Below are 26,268 nucleotides of genomic sequence, written 5' to 3'. Positions count from 1 at the left end.
ACTCCTCCTGGTACCCAGAAAAGAGGGCACATGGTGCCCCATCCTCTACCTATCCATTCTAAACACCTTTCTGGTGATACCAAAATTCAAAATGCTCACCCTCCAGCAGCTTCTTCCTATGCTTTCCAAGGATGCTTGGTTAGCCACCCTAGACCTAAAAGAGGCCTACCTACACATCCCAGTCAGGGAATCATGCAGGAAATACCTACGATTCAGAGCAGGATCACTGCACTTTCAATTCTCTGCACTTCCCTTTGGCCTGTCCACTGCTACCAGAGTTTTCACAAAATGTCTGGCTGCCAACATTGCTTTTTGTAGACAAAAAAGTATTTAAATTTACCCATACGTAGATGACTGCCTGATTCAGGCTGACAGTCGGGAAAGGCTGCTAAAGCACCTGATCTTTGTAAAGGACCTACTGACCACCTCCCTGGGGTATACTATCAATGAAAAGAAATCAAAAATAGTACCCATACAAAAAATTGTATTCCTGGGAGTAAGCCTGGACACACAGCATCCCAGATGGCATTCTTTACACCAGAAAAGCAAGCCTACTGGACAACCTACTTCTCTCAACTATACACCAGGACCCAGTTTTCCACAAGGAAAATCCTGCAAGCTGTACGGTTCATGGCTTCTTGCATTCTACTCATTCCTTATGCCAGACTGCATATGAGGAAACTACAATCAGTGGTATCTAAAAAGCCTTTGGCGTCAGCACTCTCAAGACCTGGAAACTTATACCTGTGATACCTTGTCTAAGGAAAGATTTTCATTGGTGGGCAGCAGCATGCTACCACAACAAGGGACTTCCTTTCTCACTACCCCATGCCTCCCATACCCCTCATCACAGACTCGTCAGACTATGCCTGGGGTGCACACCTGGACAGTAGGTGCATTCAGAGCCAATGGAGCCCAAATCAAATACATCTGCATATCAGAGATTATCTTCGTGTTTCACTGTTTCAGTCATTACATTTGGGTAATCTGCTTGGTGGTTGTCCTCAAGTTGGCCTGATTAACAAAGTCTTGGGTCCTGCTTCGGCTGCTGTCCCTTCTTCCATGATGTAAGGTTGTCAGGGATATAAAACATGCAACCGGCGCTATTACATCAGTCTTTCTTGCCATGCGGTGCCCGAAGCAGAAGCAGTTCACAAGTGCTGGTCGGCAGACTCCTGAAATTTTCGATTTCGAGTTTCAGAACTGAAGTCTTCAACTAAGTACAACATTGGGGAAACTTTTTCTTGCTCCTTTCCGATGTCAGTAAAAGTTAATAATTTCATTACTTGTGGAAGGTAAATAACTCAAACATTTTCATTCTTTCTGTATTCCTTGCCTAGGCCCTGCCCACGACATACCTTGCTGTTGGTTTTGTGCTTTCTTTAATCGGCGCACTGTCAGTCATCTATATTTTTGCCTCTAAATATTTCGGTTCTCTGTTTAATTATCTAGAAATGTCGTTGGTTAGCCATCCGACTACCGGGATTCCGAAAAAAATGCAAAGGTAGATGGAGACAGGCCGCCGAGGTCCAAAACTGCCGACGACACTTCTCCTAGGCCAGTTCACCGGTACTCAGTGAGGTGCTTTCGCAGCCCCCGATACCCGCTACTTCTGATTCACAGGCCTCTACTGAGACCCATTTGGAGTAGAGATACTTCAACTATGGAACCCGCGGATGTTTCTACCTTGGATGGGTCTGGAGCCACTGTGCAGGCACTGGCTTCTGAGGGTGTATTCAGGCCTACAGACTTGCATATTAAATAGACGCTTCCTTCATTACTAAAGCCTAAATCTCGATCCAGGCTTAAAAAAACGATGCCCAGGCCACATGCTGAGGCCTCTGTGCCTAAAAAAAAACAAATTATAAAAATGGCTGAAGATCTAATAGCCTAGGGCTGAGCTTGATTATGAATCTTCTGATCAGGATTCTGTTTTTTCTGACTCTCCTGATGACCTGAATTTGTCCTTGCCTACTTGTGATAATTCTGATGCAGAGGACTCTCTTCCCTCTGCTTCCCCTCCTGAGGATTTTTCTTTTGGGGAAACCTTACATACTGTAGGGGAGCATTTTCACTGGGAAAGCCAGGAATTTTTTGATTCAAAAAAAGAGGCTTAGGGATTTCCTTCTACCTCAGCATAGGCCTTTGGCTGCTACTCCTGTACTAGATATTGTTGATGCGTTCTTGGAATCCAGTTTGGCCCCTGATTCCCTGCCTCCTGCTCCTAGAGAACCTGACAGATACTACAGGGTCCACGAGTCCCACAAGTTCCTTTTCAAAAATCCTATTGCAGATCCAGAGACTATTTCACAGGGGCCCAAGGGCATTAAGGCTTCTACTGCTAAAAATCCTACCCCTTCTGATAGCGACTCCAGGGTGCTGGATAGATGGGGTAAAAAGGTTTATACTTCAGCAGCCTTGCAATTAGAGCTTTAAACTGCCAATTTCATATGTTAAAATATCAGCAACATGTTATTGGACTGCTTAAACAGAAGTGATGATTCCTGACTGTGTGGAAAATACTTACAGGATTTAATGCATTCTGCTGAACAAGTTGGAAAACATACTTTGCAATGTGGTTTTGATTCTTTAGAGGCCTCTTGCAGGGTTGCTGTTACTGGGTCTGTGCTTAGAAGACATGCTTGGCTTAAGGAGCAATCTTTGCCTGATCATGTTAAAGCTAAATTGTTGGATGCTCCTTTAAATCAGGACTGCCTGCTTGGCAACAAGGCTGAAGACGTTCTTAAAAAGATGGAAGATGAAGCTAAATCTATGCAAGCTGTGAAAGATTTTTTACAAGTTCAGCCTCCTAGATTTAGTAGGCACTGGCCTGCTAAGAATTGGTCCTTTCCAGCCCCTTCCAGGTCTTCTCAAGCCAAACCCAGACACAGCAAAAACCCCAGGTTTCAGTCCCAGGGGACTCGCAGAACTAAGCAGTGGGGGGCCTCCACTTCCAAGTCTGAGAATAACAAGACACCCCCCTATGGTAAACTGTCTCTAACTTCTTTTAAAATTGCCAAGCACTTATCTTCTGACTGTCCCTTTGGGGGGAACGATTGCTCTTCATGCAAAGAACTGGGAACTCATTACCTAGGACTAATGGGTTTTAAGTAGTGTCCCAGGGATACAAATTTCACTTCCACACATTGCCAACACCAAGTGGGTGGCCAGACCTACCCCCAAATCAGTGGGCAGAGGCTCAAAAACAAGTACTTAAGCATGGGGGCTATTCAGCTGGTACCAGAAGAGGAAAAAGGGACAAGGTTTCTACTCCAGACTTTTCCTGGTACCAAGAAAAGACAAATCATGGCGTCCAATCCTGGACCTGTCTACTCTAAACACCTTTCTGGAGATTCCAAAGTTCAAGATGCTGACTCTTCACCAGTTACTTCCTGCGCTAGGCAAAGATGCCTGGTTGGCAACACTAGTTTTAAAAGAAGCATACCTGCACATCCCAATTGGGGAATCGTGCAGAAAATACCTACACTTCAAAGCAGGCTACACGCACCATCAGTTCTCTGCACTACCCTTTGGCTTATATACTGCAACCAGGGTATTCACAAAGTACCTATCTCCAGTAATTGCATTTTGCAGGCAAAGGAGTATTCAAATATACCCATACCTGGATGATTGTCTAATTCAGACAGAAAGACAGGACATACTTTTGAATCATCTGGAGTTTATAAAAAGGGTTCTAACTTGTCTGGTGTACATTATAAAGAAAAATAAATCACAACTGGTACCCTGTCAACAAATTACATTCCTGGGAGCAAGCTTGAATACAACTTCCCAGATGACTTACCTCATGCCAGCAAAGCAAATTCATTTGACAACCTTCTTCAAACAAGTGGTCACAAAAACCTTGCTGTCTGCAAGACAAATACTGCAAGCCTTGGGGTTCATGGCTTCTTTATTCTTCTAATTCCATATGCAAGACACATATGAGGAAACTACAGTGGTATCTAAAAAGCCTATGGAGTCAACATTCTTACAGCCTAGAAACAATGATTCCTATCGTACTTTGCCTAAGCCTAGAGTTCCTTTGGTGGGCAGAGGCCTGCCACCAAAACAAGGGACTACCTTTCACACCACTCCCTGCCGCCCAATTCCTAACAGATGCATCAAACTATGCATGGGGACTCCCCTGGCAGGGAAGTGCATTCAGGGCAAATGGAACCCAAGTCAAATGCACCTGCATATCAATCAAAAAGAAATGTTAGCTGTACGGAATGCTATGACAGCCTTCAAGGGATACGTTCTTCCAGGACAACTAATGGTAAAGGCGGACAACACCATGGTTAAGTGGTACATACACAAGCAGGGGGGTACACATTCTTACCCCCCTCTGCAGACTAGCCATGGCATTGTGGAACACAGCTTTGAGCTACCAAGTGCACCTACAAGCTCAATTCCTGCCAGGAAAATTAAATACACTGGCAGATGGACTAAGCAGAAACCACATGGACCCACACGAGTGGAAACTGGAACAAAGGATTTTCAGTATGTTGACAAGCAAATGGGGGACACAGATATAGACCCGTTTGCCTCCCCCCAGAACTACCAATTGGACAAATTTTGCACAAGGACTCCCACAAACAAGCATGGAAAGTGGATGCTCTGTCCTTCAGCTGGAAAAACATATCAGTCTGTGCCTTTCCGCCGCTGCCTCTGCTCTCCAAAGTGCTACTAAAAGTCAAACAGGGCAAACAAAGGATGATTTTGATTGCTCCAGACTGGCCGCGCCAACACTGGTACCCCCTCCTGCTCAGTGTCATGGTTAACTCCATGGTACCTTCCTCAGACTTCTTCGCTGCTGTCTCAGCAGGAGAGCCAGATTCTGCAGCCTCAGCTTCCAACACTGAACCTTGCAGCCTGGCTAATTACTTACACTCTCCCTTACCAGCCCTCAGCAAACCTTTGATGGATGCCATCTTGGAGGCAAGGAGGCGTAGTACTAGAAAATCTTATGCTGAAAAATGGAAAAGATTGTGCCTGGAACTCATCTCAAGCGATGAGCACAGCAGCGCCCAATTTACCTCAGATTTTACAATACTTAACTGAGAAACATCACAAGGGCCTGTCTTTTTTTCTCCATTAAAATCCACGTCTCAGCCATTTCAGCTCATTATAACACAGAACCTCCCCTCTTCTCTCATCCACTGCTCAAGCAGTACTTCAGAGGGGCCAAAAATTTAAGACCACCCAGGAGCGCTCCAACCCCAGCCTGGGACTTAAACTTTGTAATGGAGAAATTCACTCTACCTCCTTTCGAGCCAGCTGCTTCTGCCGACTTAAAATTTCTTTCTTGGAAAACCGCTTTCCTTTTAGCAATCACTTCAGCCAGAAGAGTATCTGAATTACAGGCCCTTATGGCAGTGGAGCCTTTCATCTTTCATGCGGACAGGGTGTCCCTCAGAACCAATCCATCCTTCATGCCCAAGGTGGTATTCAGTGTGGCTCTTAATCAGTCCATTCATTTGCCAACCTTCTTTCCCAAACCACAGAACAAAGGGGAATGGATTCTGAATTCCTTGGATGTGCAGAGAAAACTTAGATTCTACTTGGACAGGACTAAACCTCAAAGAAAATCTGAACTGCTGGTAGCATTTGCTGCAGGGGCAGAGCGGAAGGCTATTTCAAAACAAACCATTTCTAAATGAATAAGCCATTGCATTCATTTCTGCTATAAGCACCATGGAAAAATCTATCCCCCAGGGGATCAGACCTCACTCCAGGGCTGCATCTACTTCTACAGCCTTTCCTCAGAGGCACTCCTACCAGGGACATCCTAAAAGCTGCTACCTGGAGTTCTGTACATACTTTCGCCAAGCAGCATCATTTGCCAATTTTCTCTAAATCCAGAGCTGGCTTTGCCACTGCAATTTTGCAGGGCCTTATAGCTGGCCCTAATGCTTTCTAAATTCCTCCTCCCAACCACAGCTTTGGGAATCTACCCAAATGTAATGACTGCAACAGTGAAACACGAAGAACATAGTACAGCTGTGTACACTTACCATAAATGTAGATGTTCGAGTGTATTCACTGTTGCAGTCCTGGTTACCCTCCCTCCTGCCCCGTAACTTCTTTTGGCTATACCTCTGCTTTCCTTTACTATGCTTAAAAGCCTTTTTGGTGTATTTGCTTTTTTGTTGGAGGTATACCTTTGTGTTTTTGTTTAATTGCTCCTCATTAGGAGGGCACCTGACATCTGGGGCAAGAAAAACTGATGTAATAGCGTCTGCTGCATGTTTTATACCCACGACGTCATGGAAGAAGGGACGGCAACCGACGCAGGACCCAAGACTTTATTAATCAGGCCGACTGAGGGCAACCTTCAAGCAGATTACCCAAATGTAATGACTGCAACAGTGAATACACTCTAGCATCTACATTTATTGTAAGTGTACACAACTGTACTTTAGCTGTTCAGCACGCCCTGCAGCTTTCAGACCCCTACTCTCCTCAGGGCCTCTGCTGATCAAAACATGTGGTGCATCAAGCATTGAGGGACTCCCTGTTCTCTGTGCAGGCTCGCCTTTGGCACATGGCTGCAGCCATGCATCTACACCTGTTAGCACAGTTCCTGCCAGGCGCTCTAAACTCTCTGGCAGACAACCCAAGCAGAAACCTGCTAGACCCACATGAGTGGCAGCTAGACCAAAGAACCTTCACCCTTGTAACCCAGAGGTGGAGCACCCCAAAGGTATACCTCTTTGCCTCCCACTCCAATCAGCTCAGCAAATTCTGCACCAGGGAACCTTACAGCAAGGCCGGAAAGTGGATGCTCTAGCCTTCCAGTGGGTAAACCCATTGGTCTATGCATTTCCCCCTCTACCACTCATTTCAAGGGTACTGCTCAAAATAAGTGGGGAAAAAGAGGACAATCCTGATTGCCCTAGACTGGCCATGACAGCACTGGTACCCACTGCTGTGCAGCCTGTCACCCTTGCCACCATGGCACCTACATCAGATCCCAACACGCCTGACCCAGAGGAATGGAGAATTCATGCATCCCCAATTGGAGACCCTCAATCTGGCAGCGTGGCTTATTCCCTGACCTCTCCTCAAGCTGCCAGTCTAAGCAAACAAGTTCTAGATGTTATACGTAAGACCAGATGCCCCAGCGCTAGAAAGTCTTATGCTGACAAGTGGAAAAAGTTTTGCACCTGGATCCAGGCTAAGGGAGCTGGAATGGCACAGCCCACCCTACCTCTCATCCTGGATCAACTGTCAGACCTACTACACAAAGGTCTATCCTTCTCTTCTATTAAAATTCATGCCTCTGCCATATCTGCTCATTTCAGCACAGAGCCACCTCTCTTCTCGCATCCTCTCATCAAACTTCCTAAGAGGGGCTAACAACTTGAGGCCACCCAGAAGAACTCCTACCCCAGCTTGGGACATAAATTTTGTGTTGCAAAAGCTCACCCTGCATCCCCCCCCCCCCCTTGAACCTGCAGCTTCAGCAGAGTTAAAATTTCTCTCTTGGAAGACTGACTTGCTTCTGGCCATCACTTCGGCTAGAAGAGTATCAGAGCTACAAGCAGGTATGGCTGTAGAGCCATTCATCATTTTCCATGCCAACAGGGTCTCCTTTAGAACTAACCCATCCTTCATGCCAAAAGTGGTCTCCAGTGTGGATCTCAACCAATCCATTCATTTGCCCACCTTTTTCCCTATCGCACAAAACAAGGGGGAAAGGATTCTGCACACTTTAGATGTGAACAGATGCTCAGATTCTACCTCGATAGGACTAAATATTTTAGAAAAACTGATCAATTGCGCATCAGCTTCACTGCAGAAGCAGAGGGTAAGGCCATATCCAAACAGTTTATAAATGGATAGCACATTGCATCCATTTCTGCTACAAACAGTAGGAAAAACCTCCCCCCAGGGGGGTCAGGACACATTCCACCAGAGTGACCTCCACCTCTGCAGCTTTCCTCAGAGGGTCCCCACCAGGGACATCCTGGAGCCTGCAACATGGACTTCTGTTCATACCTTCACCAAGCATTGCCACCTGCCTGTCTTCAAATCCAGGGCAGGATTTGCCACTGCAGTATTACAGGCCATCCTAGCCAGCCCAAAGTCGTCTTGACTGCCTCCACCCTTTTCTTCAGCTTTGGGAATCAACCTAAATGTGATGACTGCAACAGTGAAACAGAACATAGCACAGTTTACATTTACCCTAAATGTAGATGTTTGAGTGTATTCAGTGTTGCAGTCCTGGTTTACCTCCCTCCATCCCCCTTGTGTCTGTCTTTACAAGGAATTTTTGGTATTTACTTTCTACTGGTGGTGTTCTTCCACCATAACCTAGCTCCTTATTGGGGGCTACTGACATGGCAAGAAAAACTGATGTAATGGCATTGGCTGCCTGCTTTTATACCACTGACAACCTGACGTCAGTCCTGGAGCGACAGCAACAGATGTAGACATGCTAAGCCTCTGGTATTCGGGCCGACTGAGGACTACCCTGGCAGGGATAACCCAGATGTGATGACTGCAACAATGAATACACTCTAACATCTACATTTATGGTAAGTGTACACAACTGTACTTTCGTCCTATCGCTCACCAAAGGCAATCACCACAAGTTACCCCACATGGTGGACATACACACAGCATAAGGGAACTGTCATCCACCGTCATTTAGAGATGCTGTCTCAAACACACTGGGTGGTGAACTTTTAATACTCTTCAGACACCAGTACTCTGAGGATGTGCTTTCTGTCCTGAGGGAAGCCCGGAAACGTAACACAAGGAGATCCTATATTTTAAAATGGGAAAGATTCTCCAAATGGTGTCTCCAAAGACATTGGTATCCCTTTCAAGCGAATGTCCCACTAGACTTAGTTTGTGTGTGTGAGCTCAAGGCAGTGCACTTTTATACTGAAAGTGCACTTAACTGCTATATCTGCCTGCTTACCCTTAGACCCTCCTTTTACTCTTCAGGCTAGATGTTAAATTCTTGAAAGGGGTCTTGCACATCAGACCACCGAGGAAGCCTATCTCACCGCCTTGGGACCTACATTTTATCCTGGAAAAACTCTCACTGATTCCATTTAAGCCAGCCAGTTCTGCATCCTTACAAATGTGCACATGGAAAATATTGCTGGCAGCTCTCACCTCAGCTGGAAGGGTATCAGAGTTGCAGGCACTCATGGCATGCTCCCCCTATACTATCCATCCACAAAGACCGTGACCCTGTGCACCAACCCTTCCTTCATGCCAGAGTAGTCAAGAGTGATCAAATCAGTCCATTCACCTGCCCACCTTCTTCCCCTCTTACCAATGACAGTGCGAGAATACTCCATTCCCTGGATATTCACAGGCAACTAAGGTTTTACGTGGACAAAACTAAGACCATTAGGAAAATCTAATCAGCTCTGTATCCTTTCATCCCAGAGCCCTGGGCAAGGCAGTCTCCTAACCAATCTCTTGTTGGCACTGTGCTTGAGGTACACACTTGATGACGAATCCAGTTTCTGCCTGGCAATCAGTGGACAGATTCTTAATGCACCTTTGAATTATTACCATTTTGTTTTGTATGCCATTCTAAGAAGACTTGAAGCTGGAAGAAAAGTGAAAAAGCATATATATAGTGAGCCAGTTATGTTAACTGGGAGTGCAACTCTGATCATTCTGGACCATTTTCTGGTTCAGCCCATGAATATGTCTAAAGTGTTTTGAAGTGCAAGAAAAAATTCTCTTCCCTGTACTGTAGTGAAATCTTTTTTCATGAAACCATTGCTGTTTTAACAAATTTTCACATTGACATAACTGGTCCAGTTTAAGCAGGGGAAAAAACTTTGAAAAAGAAAGGTAGGGGCAGTCAGGGAATATGCAGGCACAGTGGACTCCAGGGGTAAAGTTGCATTTACTGGACATGCAGAGGGGCAACTTTGGGTAGTACCCTTCCAGAACCAGGCTTTGGGAATTCATACCAGTTATGTCTGAAGTTCCTGCTTTATTCATCTAAAAAAGATGAAAAATGAAGTAAAATCTATGCAAACTGTCAAGGACTTCCAACTTTAACCTCCTAGGTTTAGTAGGAATTTCCCCACTAAACACTGGTCCTTTTCCTCTCTATCAAAATGCAACCAAGGAAACCTCAGAGACCAGCCTCAAAGGCAGCAGCAATCACACAGACCCAGGCAGAGGTAATCAGGAACCCCCAGACATGGGGATTCTAGGCCACAAGGCCCTGGCAGAGAGCAGCAATGACCCCCCCCCCCAGAAAACAAAAGCAAGAATAGGAGGAAGGCTGTCCTGTTCAAAGAAAACTGTCCGCTCATTACTTCAAGTGGGTTGTGAAGGTCATCTCAGATGGTTACAAGCTCCCTTTCAAAACCATTAAGGTACTCTGGCTACCCAGATGTTCTGCGAAGTCAAAGAGCAGAGGCCATTTCCTGGAGTCGCACCCTATGCTCGCAGAGTTCAGTGGAACCAGTACCAGATCATGAAAGAGCGAAAAGATTCTATTCCTGGTTCCCAGAAAAGAAGGCTGTTTGCACCCTATCCTAGATCTGTCAGCCCTTAATCAGTCCCTGCTGGTTCCATAGTACAAAATGCTGTCCCTTCAAAAACTTCTTCCCATGACCCCCCCCCCCTCCCGACCTTAAAGGTCACTTAGACCTAAAAGACGTTTGCTTGCACATTCCTATAGAGGAATCATGCAAAAGTTTTCTTCGCTTTAGGGGATGTGTACCAATCACTTTTTCAATTCTCTGCACTGCCCATTCGTTTGCCTACTGCTCCCCAGGGTCTTCACAAATTGTTCATCTCCTGTGCTCTCCTCCTCCAGAACAAAAGGAATCCAAATTTACCCCTACCTGGATGATGAGATATTCAAGCCATAAGTCAGTCAAAGCTTTTCAAGAATCTGGCATACACTCAGACCCTCGCACCTCCTTGAAGTTCACCACAAGTCCAACACAGACCCATCCACCAGTATAATTTTCCTGGGGGTGTTCTGGATTCTTACCTTCAAAAGGCCAGCCTTCCACCCTAAAGAGAATTCTTCTTGGCATAGTACTTCCAAGGTATGCAGAGACGGTGCCTGTCAGCCAGGGAATTCCTCAGAGCATTAGGCTACTTGGCTTCTTGTATTCTCATGATTCCTCTGGCCAGGCTGCACATGAGGAAGCTTCAGTGGTACCTCAGTAATCTGTGGTGCCAGCACTTTGTCCCTGGAGACTGAAATCCTGCTAATCCCTGGCCTCAGAGGAACTTACATGGTGGACACGCATGTGCCCAGAACCTGGGTCTCCCCTTCAGGATCATCCCTCAGGACCAAACTAACCACAGATGCTTCAGGAACAGCCTGGGGAGCTCATTGCTAACACTATCCCAGGAGAGATGGGAGGCTCAGTTCAGGCACAAGCACATAAAACTTGAGGGAACTGATGGCAGAAGGGTATAGTGGCTTTCAAAGATCAGTGGAAACCAGGGATCCTGGTTGTCAAAATGGTCACTACAGTAATGTGGTACATAAACAGGGGGGCATCCACTCTTACCCTCTTTGTCTAGCGATGCAGGTCTGGGAGACTGCTCACTCTGGGGTTGCACCTCATAGCACAGTACCTCCCAGAGACTCAAAACACTCTAGCAGATCAGCTCAGCGGACACCTGCTGGATCCCCACAAGTGGCATCTGCATTGGGAAACATTTCCCTGCATAGTCCACAAATGGAGGTCCCCACAGATATCTCTGGCACCAAAGAAAATGCTCAACTGAAAAGATTCTGTTCCAGGAGCAAACTACCCACAGACTGAAGAAGGAAGTTATTTTTCCTTCCTTTGATGCCACCTATTCCTTTGTGTTTCCTCCCCTGCCTCCTCTTCCAAGGGTTCTACTAAAAATCAGGGAAGAAGGCCCAAGGGTCATCATGACAGCCCCAGACTGGCCCAGGCAGTACTAGTTTCTCCTGCTACTGTGTTTAACCAACAAAAATCATGGCTGTTACCTCAGAAACTGGCCCTTCTGACACTAAGCAGACAAGTTTAAAACATCCTCTGAGACTAGAAGGCCTAGTACTAGGATATCAAACTCAGCCAAATGTAAAAGGTTTTCTATTTGATGTCAGCAGCAAGGCCACAATCTTGAATCAGCCAATATCTCAGATTTTAGATTACCTGGCTATGCTGGTGGACAGAACCCTGTCATTTTCTTAGTCATGATTCATGCCTCTGGCATTTCAGCCCACATCCCTGTTCTGCCTTTTCCCACCCCATGATGAAACAATTCCTTAGGGGAGTGGTCCACATCAGACTTCCCAGGAGACAACCCACGCCTCCATGGGACCTCAGTTTTGTCCTAGAAAAAAATTGATGCTGCCTCCCTATGAACCATCAGCTACTGCAGAGTTAAAATTCTTAACCTGGAAGAGTGCCCTTTTACTGGCTATCACCTCATCTAGAACGGTCTCTGACTTGCAGGCTGTCATCACAGTAGAACCTCATCTCCTATTCCACCCAGAGTGTTCACTTAGGACTAATCCATCCTGTATGCCCAAGGTGGTCAGACACATCCTTGAATCAAGCCATACACTTGCCCACCTTCTTCCCCAAGCCTCAAAACAAGGGGAGAGAATCCTTCACTCCTTTGTACATAGACTGCTTTGTTACTATCTTGACAGTAATAAGTCTTGCAGAAAATCGGACCAGCTCAGATTCCTTTGCTTATCAAGGGAAACAAGTTTCCAAACCGACCACCTACAAATGGATCTTACTGTTTCCTTTTGTTACAATCACCATGGCAAAAAGCCTCCCGAATCTGTAAGGATTCGCTTCACCAGGGGCACTTCTACCTCTGCTCCTTTCCTGAAAGGAGTACCTGCTAAAGACATTTAGGAAACTGTTGTTTGGTCATCTGTGCTTGCCTTTACCAAACACTCCTTTGTTTGCTTTCTCAAAGTCGAGTGGGATTTGCCACTGCCATCTTGCAGGGCATCATCTGTTTCCCATAATTGTCCTTCCACACTTGTCTCTACTTTGGGAATCATCCTACAAGTCGGAACTGCAACATAGTACAGTTGTGTGTGCACTAACCATAAATGTAGATGTTCATGTGTTCACTGTTGCAATATTCCCTCCCTCCCTCCTCCTTTTTTACCTTTTGTCCCTTGCTTATGCTTCATCTTGGAGGCTCCTACCTTCTCTGGGACAAGAAAAAATTGATGTCCCTGCACTAGCTGTGGCTCCCTTTATGCCCAAGTGTACTGACATGAGGGTAGGGTGTCCCCAAGCCTGGGGGGGGGGGGGGTTATCCTGATAGTGTGGCCAGCCAAGAGCTTCCACAGCAAGAAATCACCTGAGTCAGGACTGCAACAGAGAGTACACCCAAAAATGTACATTTATGGCAAGTGTACACAACCTTGCATTCTGACATTTGTAAGGCAGGTTTTTGAGCTGCAAGAGCTCGTGATGAAGCACTCTTACCTTATTTCTCAAGGATAGGGGTTTGTTGCGCACTAATCCTTCCATGCCAGAAGTGGTCCGAGTTCACACTCAATCAGTCCATTAATCTGTGTTCTTTCCAGAGCCTAAGAATGAGGAGAGGATATTTCATACCTTGGATGTGCTTCGGCAGCTCTGGTACTAGCTTGACAGAAGCCTTTAGGAAGTCTTGAAAGGCTTTTTATTCCTTTTGTGGAGCAAAGAAGGATCAGCCGTCTCTAAACAAATCATGGCATATTAGATGTCCTTTGGTATGGAAAGGAAAAGCCAAACAAGGTAAAGATGCATTCCACCTGGGCCTTTCCTCTTCAGTGGCATATTGCAAAGAGGCAGAGTCTTAAGTATTCTAAAAATAACTAGGTCCTTTGTCCATACTTTCACCAAGCACTACAAACTGGATGCCTTTTCAAAATCCAGAACAAGATTCATGAGGAGAGTTCTCCATGGGTTCTTGGACCCTTATCCTTCCCTCCTACCGGGTTGGGTAAGCTTTGGGAGTCGTATGCCAGTGTGTTGAACATAGTATAGTTGTGCAAGTTCCACTTAGCTGTAACACGCATTTGTAGAACACACTTGCTGGCTGCACCATCCACCTTTGTTAGATGTAGATGGTTTGTCTGGTAGTTGCTGCTGTTTTTTGCTAGGTTTTGTTGCGTGTGGCTTTTAGTTTGGAACAGTTGGTGTTTACGAAGCTTGCATTTTCATCTGCTGTTCCTGTTAGGCCCAAGAAAAAAACTGAAGTACTTCTGTCTGTGGCTGTGAAGGACCGTCTTTCATCTGGCAACTTATTGGTTCTTCCCACCCACAGACAAGTAGTGGGAGGAGTTCTGAGCTTTGACACATTGCCAGATGGAGGGTAGCAGGGTGCTACTACTTGTATGCCAGTAAGGCAGTTTGTTCAATGAACATCTACTGTTCCAGGTAAGTGGAAATGTGCAACTGTACTTTTCTGGTTTTGATGGCTGATGATCAGAGCATTAGTCTTGTTCTTTTAAAATTTAGTGCACAAGTTGTTGTACTCTAGCAATTCTGAAAGAAAATTTCTTATGTACTACGTCTGTTTAGGACCTTGCTGCTGCAGAGCGTGCCAAGCGTCAGGCCCAACAGGAACGAGATGAGTTGGCTGATGAGCTAGCAAACAGCTCTGGAAAGAGGTGAGTGTAGCTGTATTTGTGTATGTATCGGAGCACAGAATATTTATTACTGTTTGGCCCAGCCACAGCAGCAGCAAATACAAAAATACTGTTCCTAGATTGTACACTGTCCCAAGTTTTTTAATCTGAAGGAGTAATCTGCCTGATCATGTTAAAGCTAAATTGTTGGATGCTCCTTTAAATCAGGACCGCCTGTTTGGCAACAACGCTGAGGAAGTTCTTAAAAAGATGGAAGATAAAGCTAAATCTATGCAAACAAAGATTTTTTTACAAGTTCAGCCTCCTAGATTTAGTAGGCACTGACCCTCTAAGAACTGGTCCTTTCCAGCCTCTTCCAGGTCTTCTCAAGCCAAACCCGGACACAGCAAAACCCCCAGGTTTCAGTCCCAGGGGACACACACAACTAAACAGTGGGAGGCCTCCACTTCCAATCTGGGAATAAGACTCCCCCCTATGGTAAACTGTCTCAATGACTTCCTTTAAAATTTCTAAGCACTTATCAACTCACTGCCCCTTTGGGGGGAAAGATTGCTCTTTATGCAAAGAAATGAGAACTCATTACTCAGGGCAAATAGGTTTTAAATAGTGTCCCAGGGATACAGGTTTCACTTCCACACATTGCCAACACCAAGCGGGTGGCCGGACCTACCCCCAAATCAGTGGGCAGAGGCCCAAAAACAAGTACTTTCTCAAGCACGGGAGCTATTCAACTGGTACTAGAAGAGGAAAAGGGACAAGGTTTCTACTAGAGACTTTTCCTGGTACCCAGAAAAGACTATTCGTGGCATTCTATCCTGGACCTATCTACTCTAAACACCTTTTTGGAGATTCCAAACTTCAAGATGCTGACTCTTCTCTAATTACATCCTATGCTAGGCAAAGATGCCTGGTTGGCAACACTAGCTTTAAAAGAAGCATACCTGCATATCCCAATCAGGGAATCTTGCAGAAGATATCTACGCTTCAAAGCAGGCTACACGCACTGTCTGTTCTCTGCACTGCCTTTTGGCTTACCTGCTTCGCCCAGGGTATTCACAAAGTGCCTAGCTCCAGTTATTGCATTTTGCAGGCAAAGAAATATTCAAATATACCCATACCTCGACGATTGTCTAATTCAGGCAGAAAGCCAGGACATACTTTTGAATCATCTGGGCTTTGTACAAAGGGTTCTAACTTGTCTGGGGTACACCATAAACGAAAAGAAATCGCAACTGGTACCCTGTCTAATTATATTCCTGGGAGCAAGCTTGAATACAGATGGCTTATCTCATGCCAGAGACAAATTAATTTGACAACCTACTTCAAACAAGTGGCCACAAAAACCCTGCTATCTGCAAGACGTACTGCAGGCTTTGGGGTTCATGGCCTCCTGCATTCTTCGAATTCCATATGCAAGACTGCATATGAGGAAACTACAGTGGTATCTAAAAAGCCTATGGTGTCAACATTCTCAGGACCTAGAAACAATGATTTGTATCATACCTTGCCCACGCCTAGAGTTCCTTTGGTGGGCAGAGGCCTGCCACTGAAACAAGGGACTACCTTTTACACCACCCCCTGCTGCCCAAACCCTTAGACACATCAGACTATGCATGGTGGGGGGGCTCACCTGGCAGGGAAGTGCATTCAGGGCAAATGGAACCAAAGTCAATGCACCTGCATATCAATCAAAAAGAAATGTTAGCTGTACATAATGCTCTAACAGCCTTCAAGGACCACATTCTTCCAGGACAACTAATGGTAAGGACTGACGATACCACTTATGTGGTACATAAACAAGCAGGGGGGTACACATTCTTACCCCCTCTGCAGACTAGCCATGGCATTGTGGAACACAGCCTTAAGCTACCAAGTCCACCTAAAAGCTCAATTCCTGCCAGGAAAATTAAATACACTGGCAGACTGATTAAGCAGAAACCTCATGGACCCACACGAGTGGAAACTGGAACAAAGGACTTTCAACATGTTGACAAGCAAATGGGGGAGTCCATATATAGACCTGTTTGCTTCTCCCCAGAACTACCAATTGGACAAATCTTGCACAAGGACTCCCCACAAACAAGCCTGGAAAGTGGATGCTCTGTCCTTCAGCTGGAAAAACCCATCAGTCTATGCCCCCCCCCCCCGCCTCTGCTCCCCAAAGTACTACTAAAAATCAAACCGGACAAACCAAGGATAATTTTGAGTGCTCCAGACTGGCAGCACCAACACTGGTACCCTCTTCTATGCCATGTCACGGTTACCTCCAAGGCACCTGCCTCAGACTCCCTTCCCTGCTGTCTAAGCAGGAGAACCAGATTCTGCGCCCTCAGCTTCTAACACTGAACCTTGCAGTCTGGCTAATTACTTAATCTCTCCTTTACCATCCCTCAGCAAACCTGTGATGGATATCATTTTAGAGGCAAGGAGGCCTAGTACTAGAAAATCTTATGCTGAAAAATGGAAAAGATTATGTGCCTGGAACCATTCTCAAGGGATGAGCACAGTAGTGCCCATTTTACCTCAGATTTTACAATACTTAACTGAGATGCTTCACAAGGGCTTGTCTTTTTCCTCCATTAAAATCCACGCCTAAGCCATTTCAGCTCATTATAACACAGAACCTCTCCTCTTCTCTCATCCACTGCTCAAGCAGTTCCTCAGAGGGGTCAGAAATTTGAGACCACCCAGGAAAGCTTCAACCCCAGCCTGGGACCTTAACTTTGTCTTGGAGAAACTCACTCTACCGCCTTTCGAGCCAGCTGCTACTGCAGACTTAACATTTCTTTCTTGGAAAACAGCTTTCCTTTTAGCAATCACTTCAGCTAGAAGGGTATCTGAATTACAGGCCGTTATGGCAGTGGAGCCTTTCATCTTTCATGCGGACAGTGTGTCCCTCAGAACCAATCCATCCTTCATGCCCAAGGTGGTATCCAGTGTGGCTCTTTATCAGTCCATTCATTTGCCAACCTTCTTTCCCAATCCACAGAATAAAGGGGAACGGATACTGCATTCCTTAGATGTGCACAGACAACTTAGATTCTACTTGGACAGGACTAAACCTCAAAGGAAATCTGAACAACTGCTGGTGGCATTTGCTGCAGGGACAGAGGGGAAGTCTATTTCAAAACAAACCATTTCTAAATGGATAAGCCATTGCATTCATTTCTGCTATAAGCACCATGGAAAACCTATCCCACAGAGGATCAGAACTCACTCCACCAGGGCTGCATCTACCTCTACAGCCTTTCTCAGAGACATCCCTACCAGGGACATCCTAGAATCTGCTACCTGGAGTTCTGTACATACTTTCACCAAGCATTATCATTTGCAAATTTTCTCTAAATCTAGAGCTGGCTTTGCCACTGCAGTCTTGCAGGTCCTTATAGCTGGCCCTAATGCTATCTAAATTCCTCCTCCCCAACCATAGCTTTGGGAATGTACCCAAATGTAATGACTGCAACAGTGAAACACTAAAAACATAGTACAGTTGTGGACACTTGCCATAAATATAGATGTTAGTGTATTCACTGTTGCAGTCCTGGTTACCCTCCCTCCAGCCCCCTAACTTCTTTTGGCTATACCTGTACTTTCCTTTACTATGCTTAAAAGCCTTTTTGGTGTATTTGCTTTTTTGTTGTAGGTATATCTTTGTGCTTTTATGTTTAATTGCTTCCCATTAGGGGGACACCTGACATCTGGGGCAAGAAAAACTGATGTAATGGCGTCGGCTGGATGTTTTCTACCCCTGACGACCTGACATCATTTAAGAAGGGACAGCAACCGATGCAGGACCCAAGACTTTAATCAGGCTGACTGAGGGCTACCTGCAAGCAGATAACCCAAATGTAATGACTGCAACAGTGAATACACTCTACATTTATGGTAAGTTTACACAACTGTACGTTTCCGAACTGGTCTTCTAAAGTTAAACACCCTGTTGGGGATAATTTTTTCTTGCACTATCCGATATCAGAAAAAGCAAGTACACACCGAGACTTCCACTCTTACTGCGTCAGTTGTCTAGGCCCAGACCGCAACGTCCACCATTGTTGCTTCTTTGGTCTGTTTAACGCCAGAACTATCCGTCGTTGGGCCCATATTGTAGCCAGATATTTTCGTTTACAGTCCTCTGATTCCGATATGGATTTGGTAAGCCATTCGACAGCAGATATTCTGAAAATATGTAAAGATACTGTGCAAGTCCAAGCCTACTGACAACGCTTCTGTTAAGCTAGTTGTCCGGTACTCAGTGAGGTGCTTTTGCAACCCCTGATGTCCACTTCAGTTGACTCGCAGGCTGCTACTGAGACCCTATTGGAGTCTGGTATGCCGCAAAACTCTTTATCTAAGGATCCTGCGGTCATCTCTACCTTGGATGGGTCCAGAGTAGCTGAGCATGCACTGGATTCAGAGGAAGTCATTCGCACCGCCGAATCTAGACACAGACTTCTTTCACGACTACCGTTCTTTCAAAAACTAGAGTTCCTTAGGCCCAGGGTTTGAACCACACCCAAGAAACAGACTAACCACTCGGGTACCTGCTACCTTGCATTAGTCTCAAATGCCTAAAATGGCAGAAGACCTTATGCTGATCAGGGGAAGCCAAGCTACCCCCTCAAAAAGAAAGAGATCTGTCCCCAGTAGTTTTGTCTGAACAAGAGTCAGATGTATGTGATGCATCTGACTATGAAGACATGCAACCCCTGTCCACTTATGAGGATTCTGATGCAGAGGACTCCATTCCTTCAGCCTCTCCCCCAGAGAATTTTTCCTTTGGGGAAACTGCATACCTTAAGGGAGCATTTCCAATGGAAGAATCAGGACTACCTTCAGTCTAAAAAGACTCAGGGAATTCCTAGATCTTCCACAACACAGACCCTTGGCCATCCCCCCAGTCCTGGATGTGGTGGATGATTTCCTTGAGTCCAGCTTGACTCCTGACATCTACCTCCTGCTTGCAGAAGACCAGACTGGTACTACAGAGTCCCTGACTTACACATATATATTTTTTAAAAATCCAACAGCTGACCCTGAGGTCATTTCTCAAGGGCCAAAAGGGATTAAAGCAATCTCTGCTAAGAATCCCACCCCCTCAGACAGGGATTGCAGAGCATTGGATATATGGGGTAAAAAAGCATTCACCGCAGCTACTCTTGCTGTCATGGCACTAAATTGTCAGTTCCATATGCTTAAATATCAGCAACATACCTTGGAACTCCTTAAACAAAAAATGTCTTCCTTTCCTGCTTGGGCAGAATCTAAAGATGTACAAGACTTAATGCATTCTGCAACTCAAGTAACTAAACACTTTGCACTGTGGTTTTGATGGCCTAGAAGCTTCTTGCAGGGGCAGCAGTCAATTGATCTGTCATTATAAGACATGCATGACTTAAGGAACTACCCCTGCTAGACCATGTCAAATCTAAATTGTTGGATGCCCCCTTGCACAAAGGTAACTTATTTGGCACTAAGGCAGAAGAGGTCTTAAAAAAGATGGAAGAAAAAGCAAAATCTATGAAAGTTAGATTTCTTGCATACCCCTAGGAGGAAAACTCTCATTTCACTCTAGCACCTGGGCCACCATTACTAAGGACCAATGGATTCTGAACATTGTGTCTCAGGGATACAAATTCTCCTTTCACATCCTTCCAACCCAAAACGGGTTCCCAGATCTACCACCAAATCTGTGGGCAGAGGCTCAAAAGCAAATCCATTCCCTGCTCTCTCTGAGGGCAGTAGAGCATGTTCCTGCAGAACAGGTAGGCCTAGGCTTCTACTCCAGACTTTTTCTGGTGCCCAAAAAAAGAAGGCACCTGGTGCCCCATCTATCCATTCTAAGCACCTTCCTGGTGATCCCAAAATTCAAAAGGTTCACCCTCCAGTAGCTGCTACCCATGCTGTCCAAGGGCGCTTGGCTAGCCACCCTGGATCTAAGAGGCATACCTCCACACCCCTATCGGGGAATCATGCAGAAAATATCTCCGCTTCAGGGCAGGATCTCAACACTTTCAGTTCTCTGTGCTTCCCTTTGGCATATCTGCTGCTCCCAGAGTTTTCATAAGATGCCTGGCTCTGGCCATTGCATTTTGCAAATATTTAAAATTACCCCTACTTAGACAACTGCCTTATTCAGGCAGCCAGCCAGGAAAAGCTGCTCAAACATCTGGCCTTTGTAAAGAGTCTACTAACCTCCCTAGGGTACACATTCAGCGAAATGAAATCAAAACGGGTGCCCACACAAAGAATAATCTTCCTAGGAGAAAGTCTGGACACAGCATCCCAGATGGCATACCTTACACCAGAGAAACACATTTTTTTCTTGTCAACCTGCTTCTCTCAACTGGCCGTCGGGGCCCCAGCTTTCTGCAAGGAAAGTCCTGCAAGCTCCTGGGGTTCATGGCATCTTGCATGCTCCTCATTCCATATTGCAGACTGTATATGAGGAAGCTTCAGTGGTACCTAAAGAGCCTTTGGTGTCAACACTCTCAAGACCTCGAAACTCTTCTACCTATAATTCCTTGCCTCAGAAAGGAATTTGTTTGGTGGGCAACAGCATGCTCCCACGACAAGGGACTGCCCTCCTCCCCACCCCCGCCCAGACCCTCACCACAGACTCATCATACTACGCTTGGGGATGCACACCTGGATGACTGGTGCATACAGGGCCAATGGAGCCCTCAGCAGACCCCCTGCACATCAGTCTAAAAGAGATGATGGCTGTGCAGTATGCCTTGATAGCTTTCAAACCCCTTCTCTTTCCAGGGGTTCTCCTGATCAAAACAGACAACTTCACTGTGAATGTGGTATATCAACAAGCAGGGAGGGGCTCACTCCTACCCTCTGTACAGGCTGGCCATGACCCTTTTGCTCACAGCTTCTTCCATGCAGCTGCACCTGTTAGCACAATATCTGCCGGGCTGCCTCAACTCCCTGGCAGACCAATTAAGCAGAAACCTTCTGCACCCACACGAGTGACATCTCAACAGAAGTATCTTCACCCTAATAACTCAGAAATGGGGACCCCGAAGGTCGACCTCCTTGTCTCCCACACCAACCATCAGCTCAGCAAATTCTGCACCAGGGAACATCACTGCATGGCTTGGAAAGTGGATGCCCTGTCCTTCCCCTGGGTCAACCTCTCTGTCTTTGCCATTCTTCCCCTACCTCTCATCCCCAGGGTACTGCTCGGAATAGTGGAGGAAAAACCAAGGGCTGTTCTTATAGCTCCAGACTGGCCCCGACAGCACTAATACACCTTACTGCGCAGCCTTTCCCTGCTGCCTCCATGGCATCTTCCTCAGATTCCAAACCTCCTAACCCAGAGGGAAGGGGAATTCATGCATCTGCAATTGCAGATAGTCAGTTTGGCAGCTTGGCTTATTCCCTAACACCAAACCAATCTGCCATCCTCAGTAAACCGGTTCTGGATGTTATCCATGAGGCCAGATGCCCTAGCACCAGAAAGTCTTGTGCAGATAAATGGAAAAGGTTCTGCACCTGGATCAAAGCCAACGGGGCCAATACGGCACAGCCCTCCATCCCTCTCATCCTGGATTACTTAGCTGACCTACTACACAGTGGTCTCTCTTTTCTCCTCTATAAAAATTCATGCCTCTGCTATTTCTGCTCATTTTCCCACTGACCAGCCCCTTTTCTCACACCCTTTGATCAGTTACTCAGAGGGGCTAGAAACTTGAGGCCTCCCAGAAGGGCACCAACAACCAGCTTGGGACCTTAACTTTATCTTGGAAAAGCTCACCCTGCCTCCTTTCGAACCAGCTTCTTCTGCAGAGCTAAAATTTCTCCCCCTGGAAGACAGCATTCCTTCTGGCCATCACTTCAGCTAGAAGAGTCTCTGAGCTGCAAGCACTCATGGCTGTGGAATCCATCTTCCATGCAGACCGGGTATCTCTCAGAACTAACACATCCTTCATGCCCAAGGTGGTGTCCAGTGTGGCTCCCAACCAATTAATTCATTTGCCCACCTTCTTTCCTAATCCCCGGAACAAGGGAGAAATAGTTCTTCTCTCTCTAGATGTGCACAGATAGCTCGGATACTATCTGGACCAGACTTAAATACGTCAGAAAGTCGGATCAATTGCTGGTTAGCTTTGCTACAGGGCAGAGGGCAAAGCCATCTCCAAGCAAACCATTTCCAAATGGATAGTACAATGCATCCATTTCTGCTTCAAACAGCATGGTATGCCTCCCCCTAAGGGGGTTAGGACACATTCCACCAAAGCAGCCTTCACCTCTGCAGCTTTCCTCAGAGGAGTCCCCACCAGGGACATCCTGGAGGCTGCCTCCTGGACATCTGTTCATACTTTTACCAAGCATCTATCTGTTCATGCTTTTACCAAGAATTACCACCAGCCTCTCTTCTCCAAATCCAGGGCAGGGTTTGCCTCTGCAGTCTTGCAGAGCATCCTGGCCAGTCCCTAGCTTCCTTGACTTTGGGATCACAGGAGGTTACTAAGCTATTGGCCCTGAGGCCCCTTATAAGCCGAGCCAAGAGTTTAGTCCATGTTTAGACAAAAAAGGATGAGGGATTCCCTGCCTGCAGCGACTCAACATCCAGCCAGTACACAAAAACATTTTACTAACAAGTACATGGTACGTAGCACGTATGCTCCTTGTGAACACAGGGCATAAAAGCGACATCTGCACATACTAATTGAATGCCCCAGGAGAAACACCAGTCCAAGGAACAAGAGGTAAACTGTACATCTAAAAGAAAAACAATAACCAGGGGGAAGGAGGGAGGGACAGAATACTGCAACAGTGAAAAGGACATCTATCGTTATGGTAAGATTTTGCACAACTATACTATGTCCTTCTATTCTACTGTTGCAGCTTTCAAAACATGAAGGAGAGTACCAAAGCTCGGGTAAAAACATGGGAGGGTGAAGGACCAGTAGAACTAAAAAAAAAAAAAACATGAGGAATGGCTCTAGCAAAGCCAACTCTAGATCTGGAAATTCCACTCAACTTGTAATGCTTGGTAAAGGTATGTACAGAAGTCCAAGCAGCTACTTCAAGAATGGAGTTAGTGTCCAAACCCTTGATAAAAAAAAAGTCATAGCCCTAGTAGAATGAACCTTAACAGAATAAGGAAGGCTCTTACCATGAAAAAAATAAACAGCCTTGGAAATCCAAGAAGAAATAGTCTTCGAAACAGACCATTCCAATGACCTGGTATGAAAAAAAACAAACAAAAAAACTGACAACCTAAGTCTTATCTAATTTAAAACCAGAGTCGTCTATGCACATCCAAGGTGTGTAGCACCTTCTCACTAGCAGACTGTACAGAAGGGAAAAAGTGGGCAAATGAATAGCTTGATTAGGTGATAACTCATTCACAACCTTGGGCATGAAAGAGAGGGTAATACGCAAGGATGCCCTATCCTTATGGAAAAAAAACAAAAAAAGTCATAAGGGCTTATAGCTCTGATACCCATCTGGCAGAAGTCAAAGCTATCAACAAAACAGTCTTCCAAGTACAATGTTGCAAGGAAGCTGAAGTCGCAGGCTTAAAAGAAGCCAAAGTCATTTTTTCCAAAACATAGTTAAGATCCCAAGGAAGGAGGAACAGGCTTCCTGGGAGATCTAATGTGAAGGACACCTTTAAGGAATTGTTTAGCCTCAAATCTAGAGGCTAATGGAGGAGGTAAAGGCAGACAGGCAGAAACGGCTAACAAGTGGGCCATGACAGAGGAGTAAGCCAACCCAGCACTGAGCAATACACACACATACAAAAGCACATTAGTGTAGTCCTCATCCTTAGTACTTTTCCAGTCAAAGAAATACTGCTAGTGAGCTGTGACCTATTAAACCACCAGCAAAAAAAAAAAAAACAGTAGAAATATCCATCCACTGAGCATCTCCTTGACTGGTCCTGAAAAGCCCCCCCCCCCCCCCCCCCGTGATAATGTAGTTCTTCAACCTAGCATTATTGACAGTTGGACTATCCTTGTTTCTCTTGCCATCCTTGTTGACTTGGGTCTCCTGAGGCAGCCTTGCAATTGCCTTATGTACAATGACAGCCCTCTACTAATAACTCACTCTAGTACAGAGTGCGAAAGATTTATCTACACCAAGAATCTTGAATTCCTGCTCTCTTGCACTTGAAAGAGTAACACCGAAGAGGTTGTTGACTCATCCGCCACTACTGTACACACAGTATGCATCAAATACAAAAATCAACATATGGGGAGGTTCTCTAAAAAAAAAAAAAAAAAAAAACACCCCATAATGAAACACTAGACCTCCAAAATACAAGACTGCTACAACTAACGCAATTCCCAGAGCACCCATGACAATGTAAAAAGTACAGTTTTGTACCTACCATAAATGTAGATGTTCGAGTGTAAACACTGCTGCAGTCATCACACTTGGGCCATCCCTCCGTCAGGTGGCACCGCAGTCGGCCAGAGCCCCGAAGTCCCGGTCCGGTGCCAGCCGACACCCCACCCCCCTGATGCCAGCACGACAGGAATCTACTCAAATCTGATGGCTGCAGCAGTGAAACACGAAGAACATAGTACAGTGGTGTACACTTACCATAAATGTAGATTTTCGAGTGTATTCACTGTTGCAGTCCTGGTTTCCCTCCCTGCATTCCCCTTTTTTCTCTTTCCTTACAAGGGACATATTGGTATTTCCCACTGGTGGGGTTCTTCCACCAAAACCTGGCCTCCTACTTTGGTGGCTCTTGACAGGTTAGGGCAAGAAAAACTGATGTAATGGCATCAGCTGGCTTACTTTATACCACTAACGACTTGACGTTAGTCCTCAAGCGACAGCGACCGACACAGAAATACTAAGTTTCTGATATGTGGGCCAGCTGCGGGCTACCCTGGCAGGGATAACCCAAATGTGATGACTGGAACAGTGAATATACTCTTAACATCTACATTTATGGTAAGTGTACACAACTGTACATTTTGTCGTTTTGTATTGCTGCGTTTTCATAGTTTCATAGTTTAGTACTAGGCTATCTGCCCTGGGGCATTTGCAAGCCTAGCCATAGTGATGTGGCTTTCGCCACCCCATAAAATGGTACAAAATGCACAGAATAGATTTAGAATACTGTGCCTCTGTCTAGTAGTGACACAGATGTGACCTCTGGGGTAAACTTACGATCTCCCATCCACTCATCAAGATTTCTCTTGAAGAGAGTCGGTGAGGGGCTCTGCCTAACATGAACTGGGATCTTGTTCCAGAGCATGGGAAGCTTCTGGGCTATGAATCTATCCCTCCAGCCTGTCCTATTTATACTTGTGCCGAGGTTTAAGTCTCTAGCTCTCGTGGTTCTGATGGATTTGGATTTTTTGAGGTGGAGCATGTCCATCAGTTCCTGATTGGACATGGCCTTGTACGTCAGGCAGATATCACCTCTGAGCAGGCGGTATGCTACTGAATAGAGCTTGAGTTTCTTTAGTCTGGCAGAATAAGACATATGTTGGAGGCCCTTGATCCTGTTGGTGAGGTACTTTTGTGGTCTCTCCAGCTGTTGCAAATGCCGTGTGAGGTACATACCAAAATGGGGCTTTGTACTCAATCATGGGTCTGATGAGGGAGGGAGTATAGGGGTACAATGACATCCTTGGATCTGGATGTGAATCCCTTCATGATAAGGTGTGCAAGGTAGAAGGTTTTTCTAACCACTTTGG

At 45.8% G+C, this 26,268-nt stretch overlaps 1 protein-coding gene across 1 annotated transcript in view; it reads left to right on the top strand.

Annotated features, from left to right (window-relative positions):
* The window catches only part of MYH9 (myosin heavy chain 9), a 1,134,272-nt gene that overhangs the window by 967,111 nt on the left and 140,893 nt on the right, over positions 1 to 26,268 (top strand). Inside the window, exon 38 of the mRNA XM_044075327.1 lies at positions 14,526 to 14,614. Coding sequence (XP_043931262.1) covers positions 14,526 to 14,614 — 89 coding nt within the window. The remainder of the gene's footprint in view (positions 1 to 14,525; positions 14,615 to 26,268) is intronic.

This window comes from Protopterus annectens, chromosome 1.part1, assembly GCF_019279795.1.
Source record: "Protopterus annectens isolate FY-2018-M chromosome 1.part1, PAN1.0, whole genome shotgun sequence".
NCBI classification, from domain to species: domain Eukaryota; kingdom Metazoa; phylum Chordata; order Ceratodontiformes; family Protopteridae; genus Protopterus; species Protopterus annectens.
The sequence above is the reverse complement of the archived record's forward strand: the minus strand, read 5'-3'. Positions and strand labels throughout refer to the sequence as shown.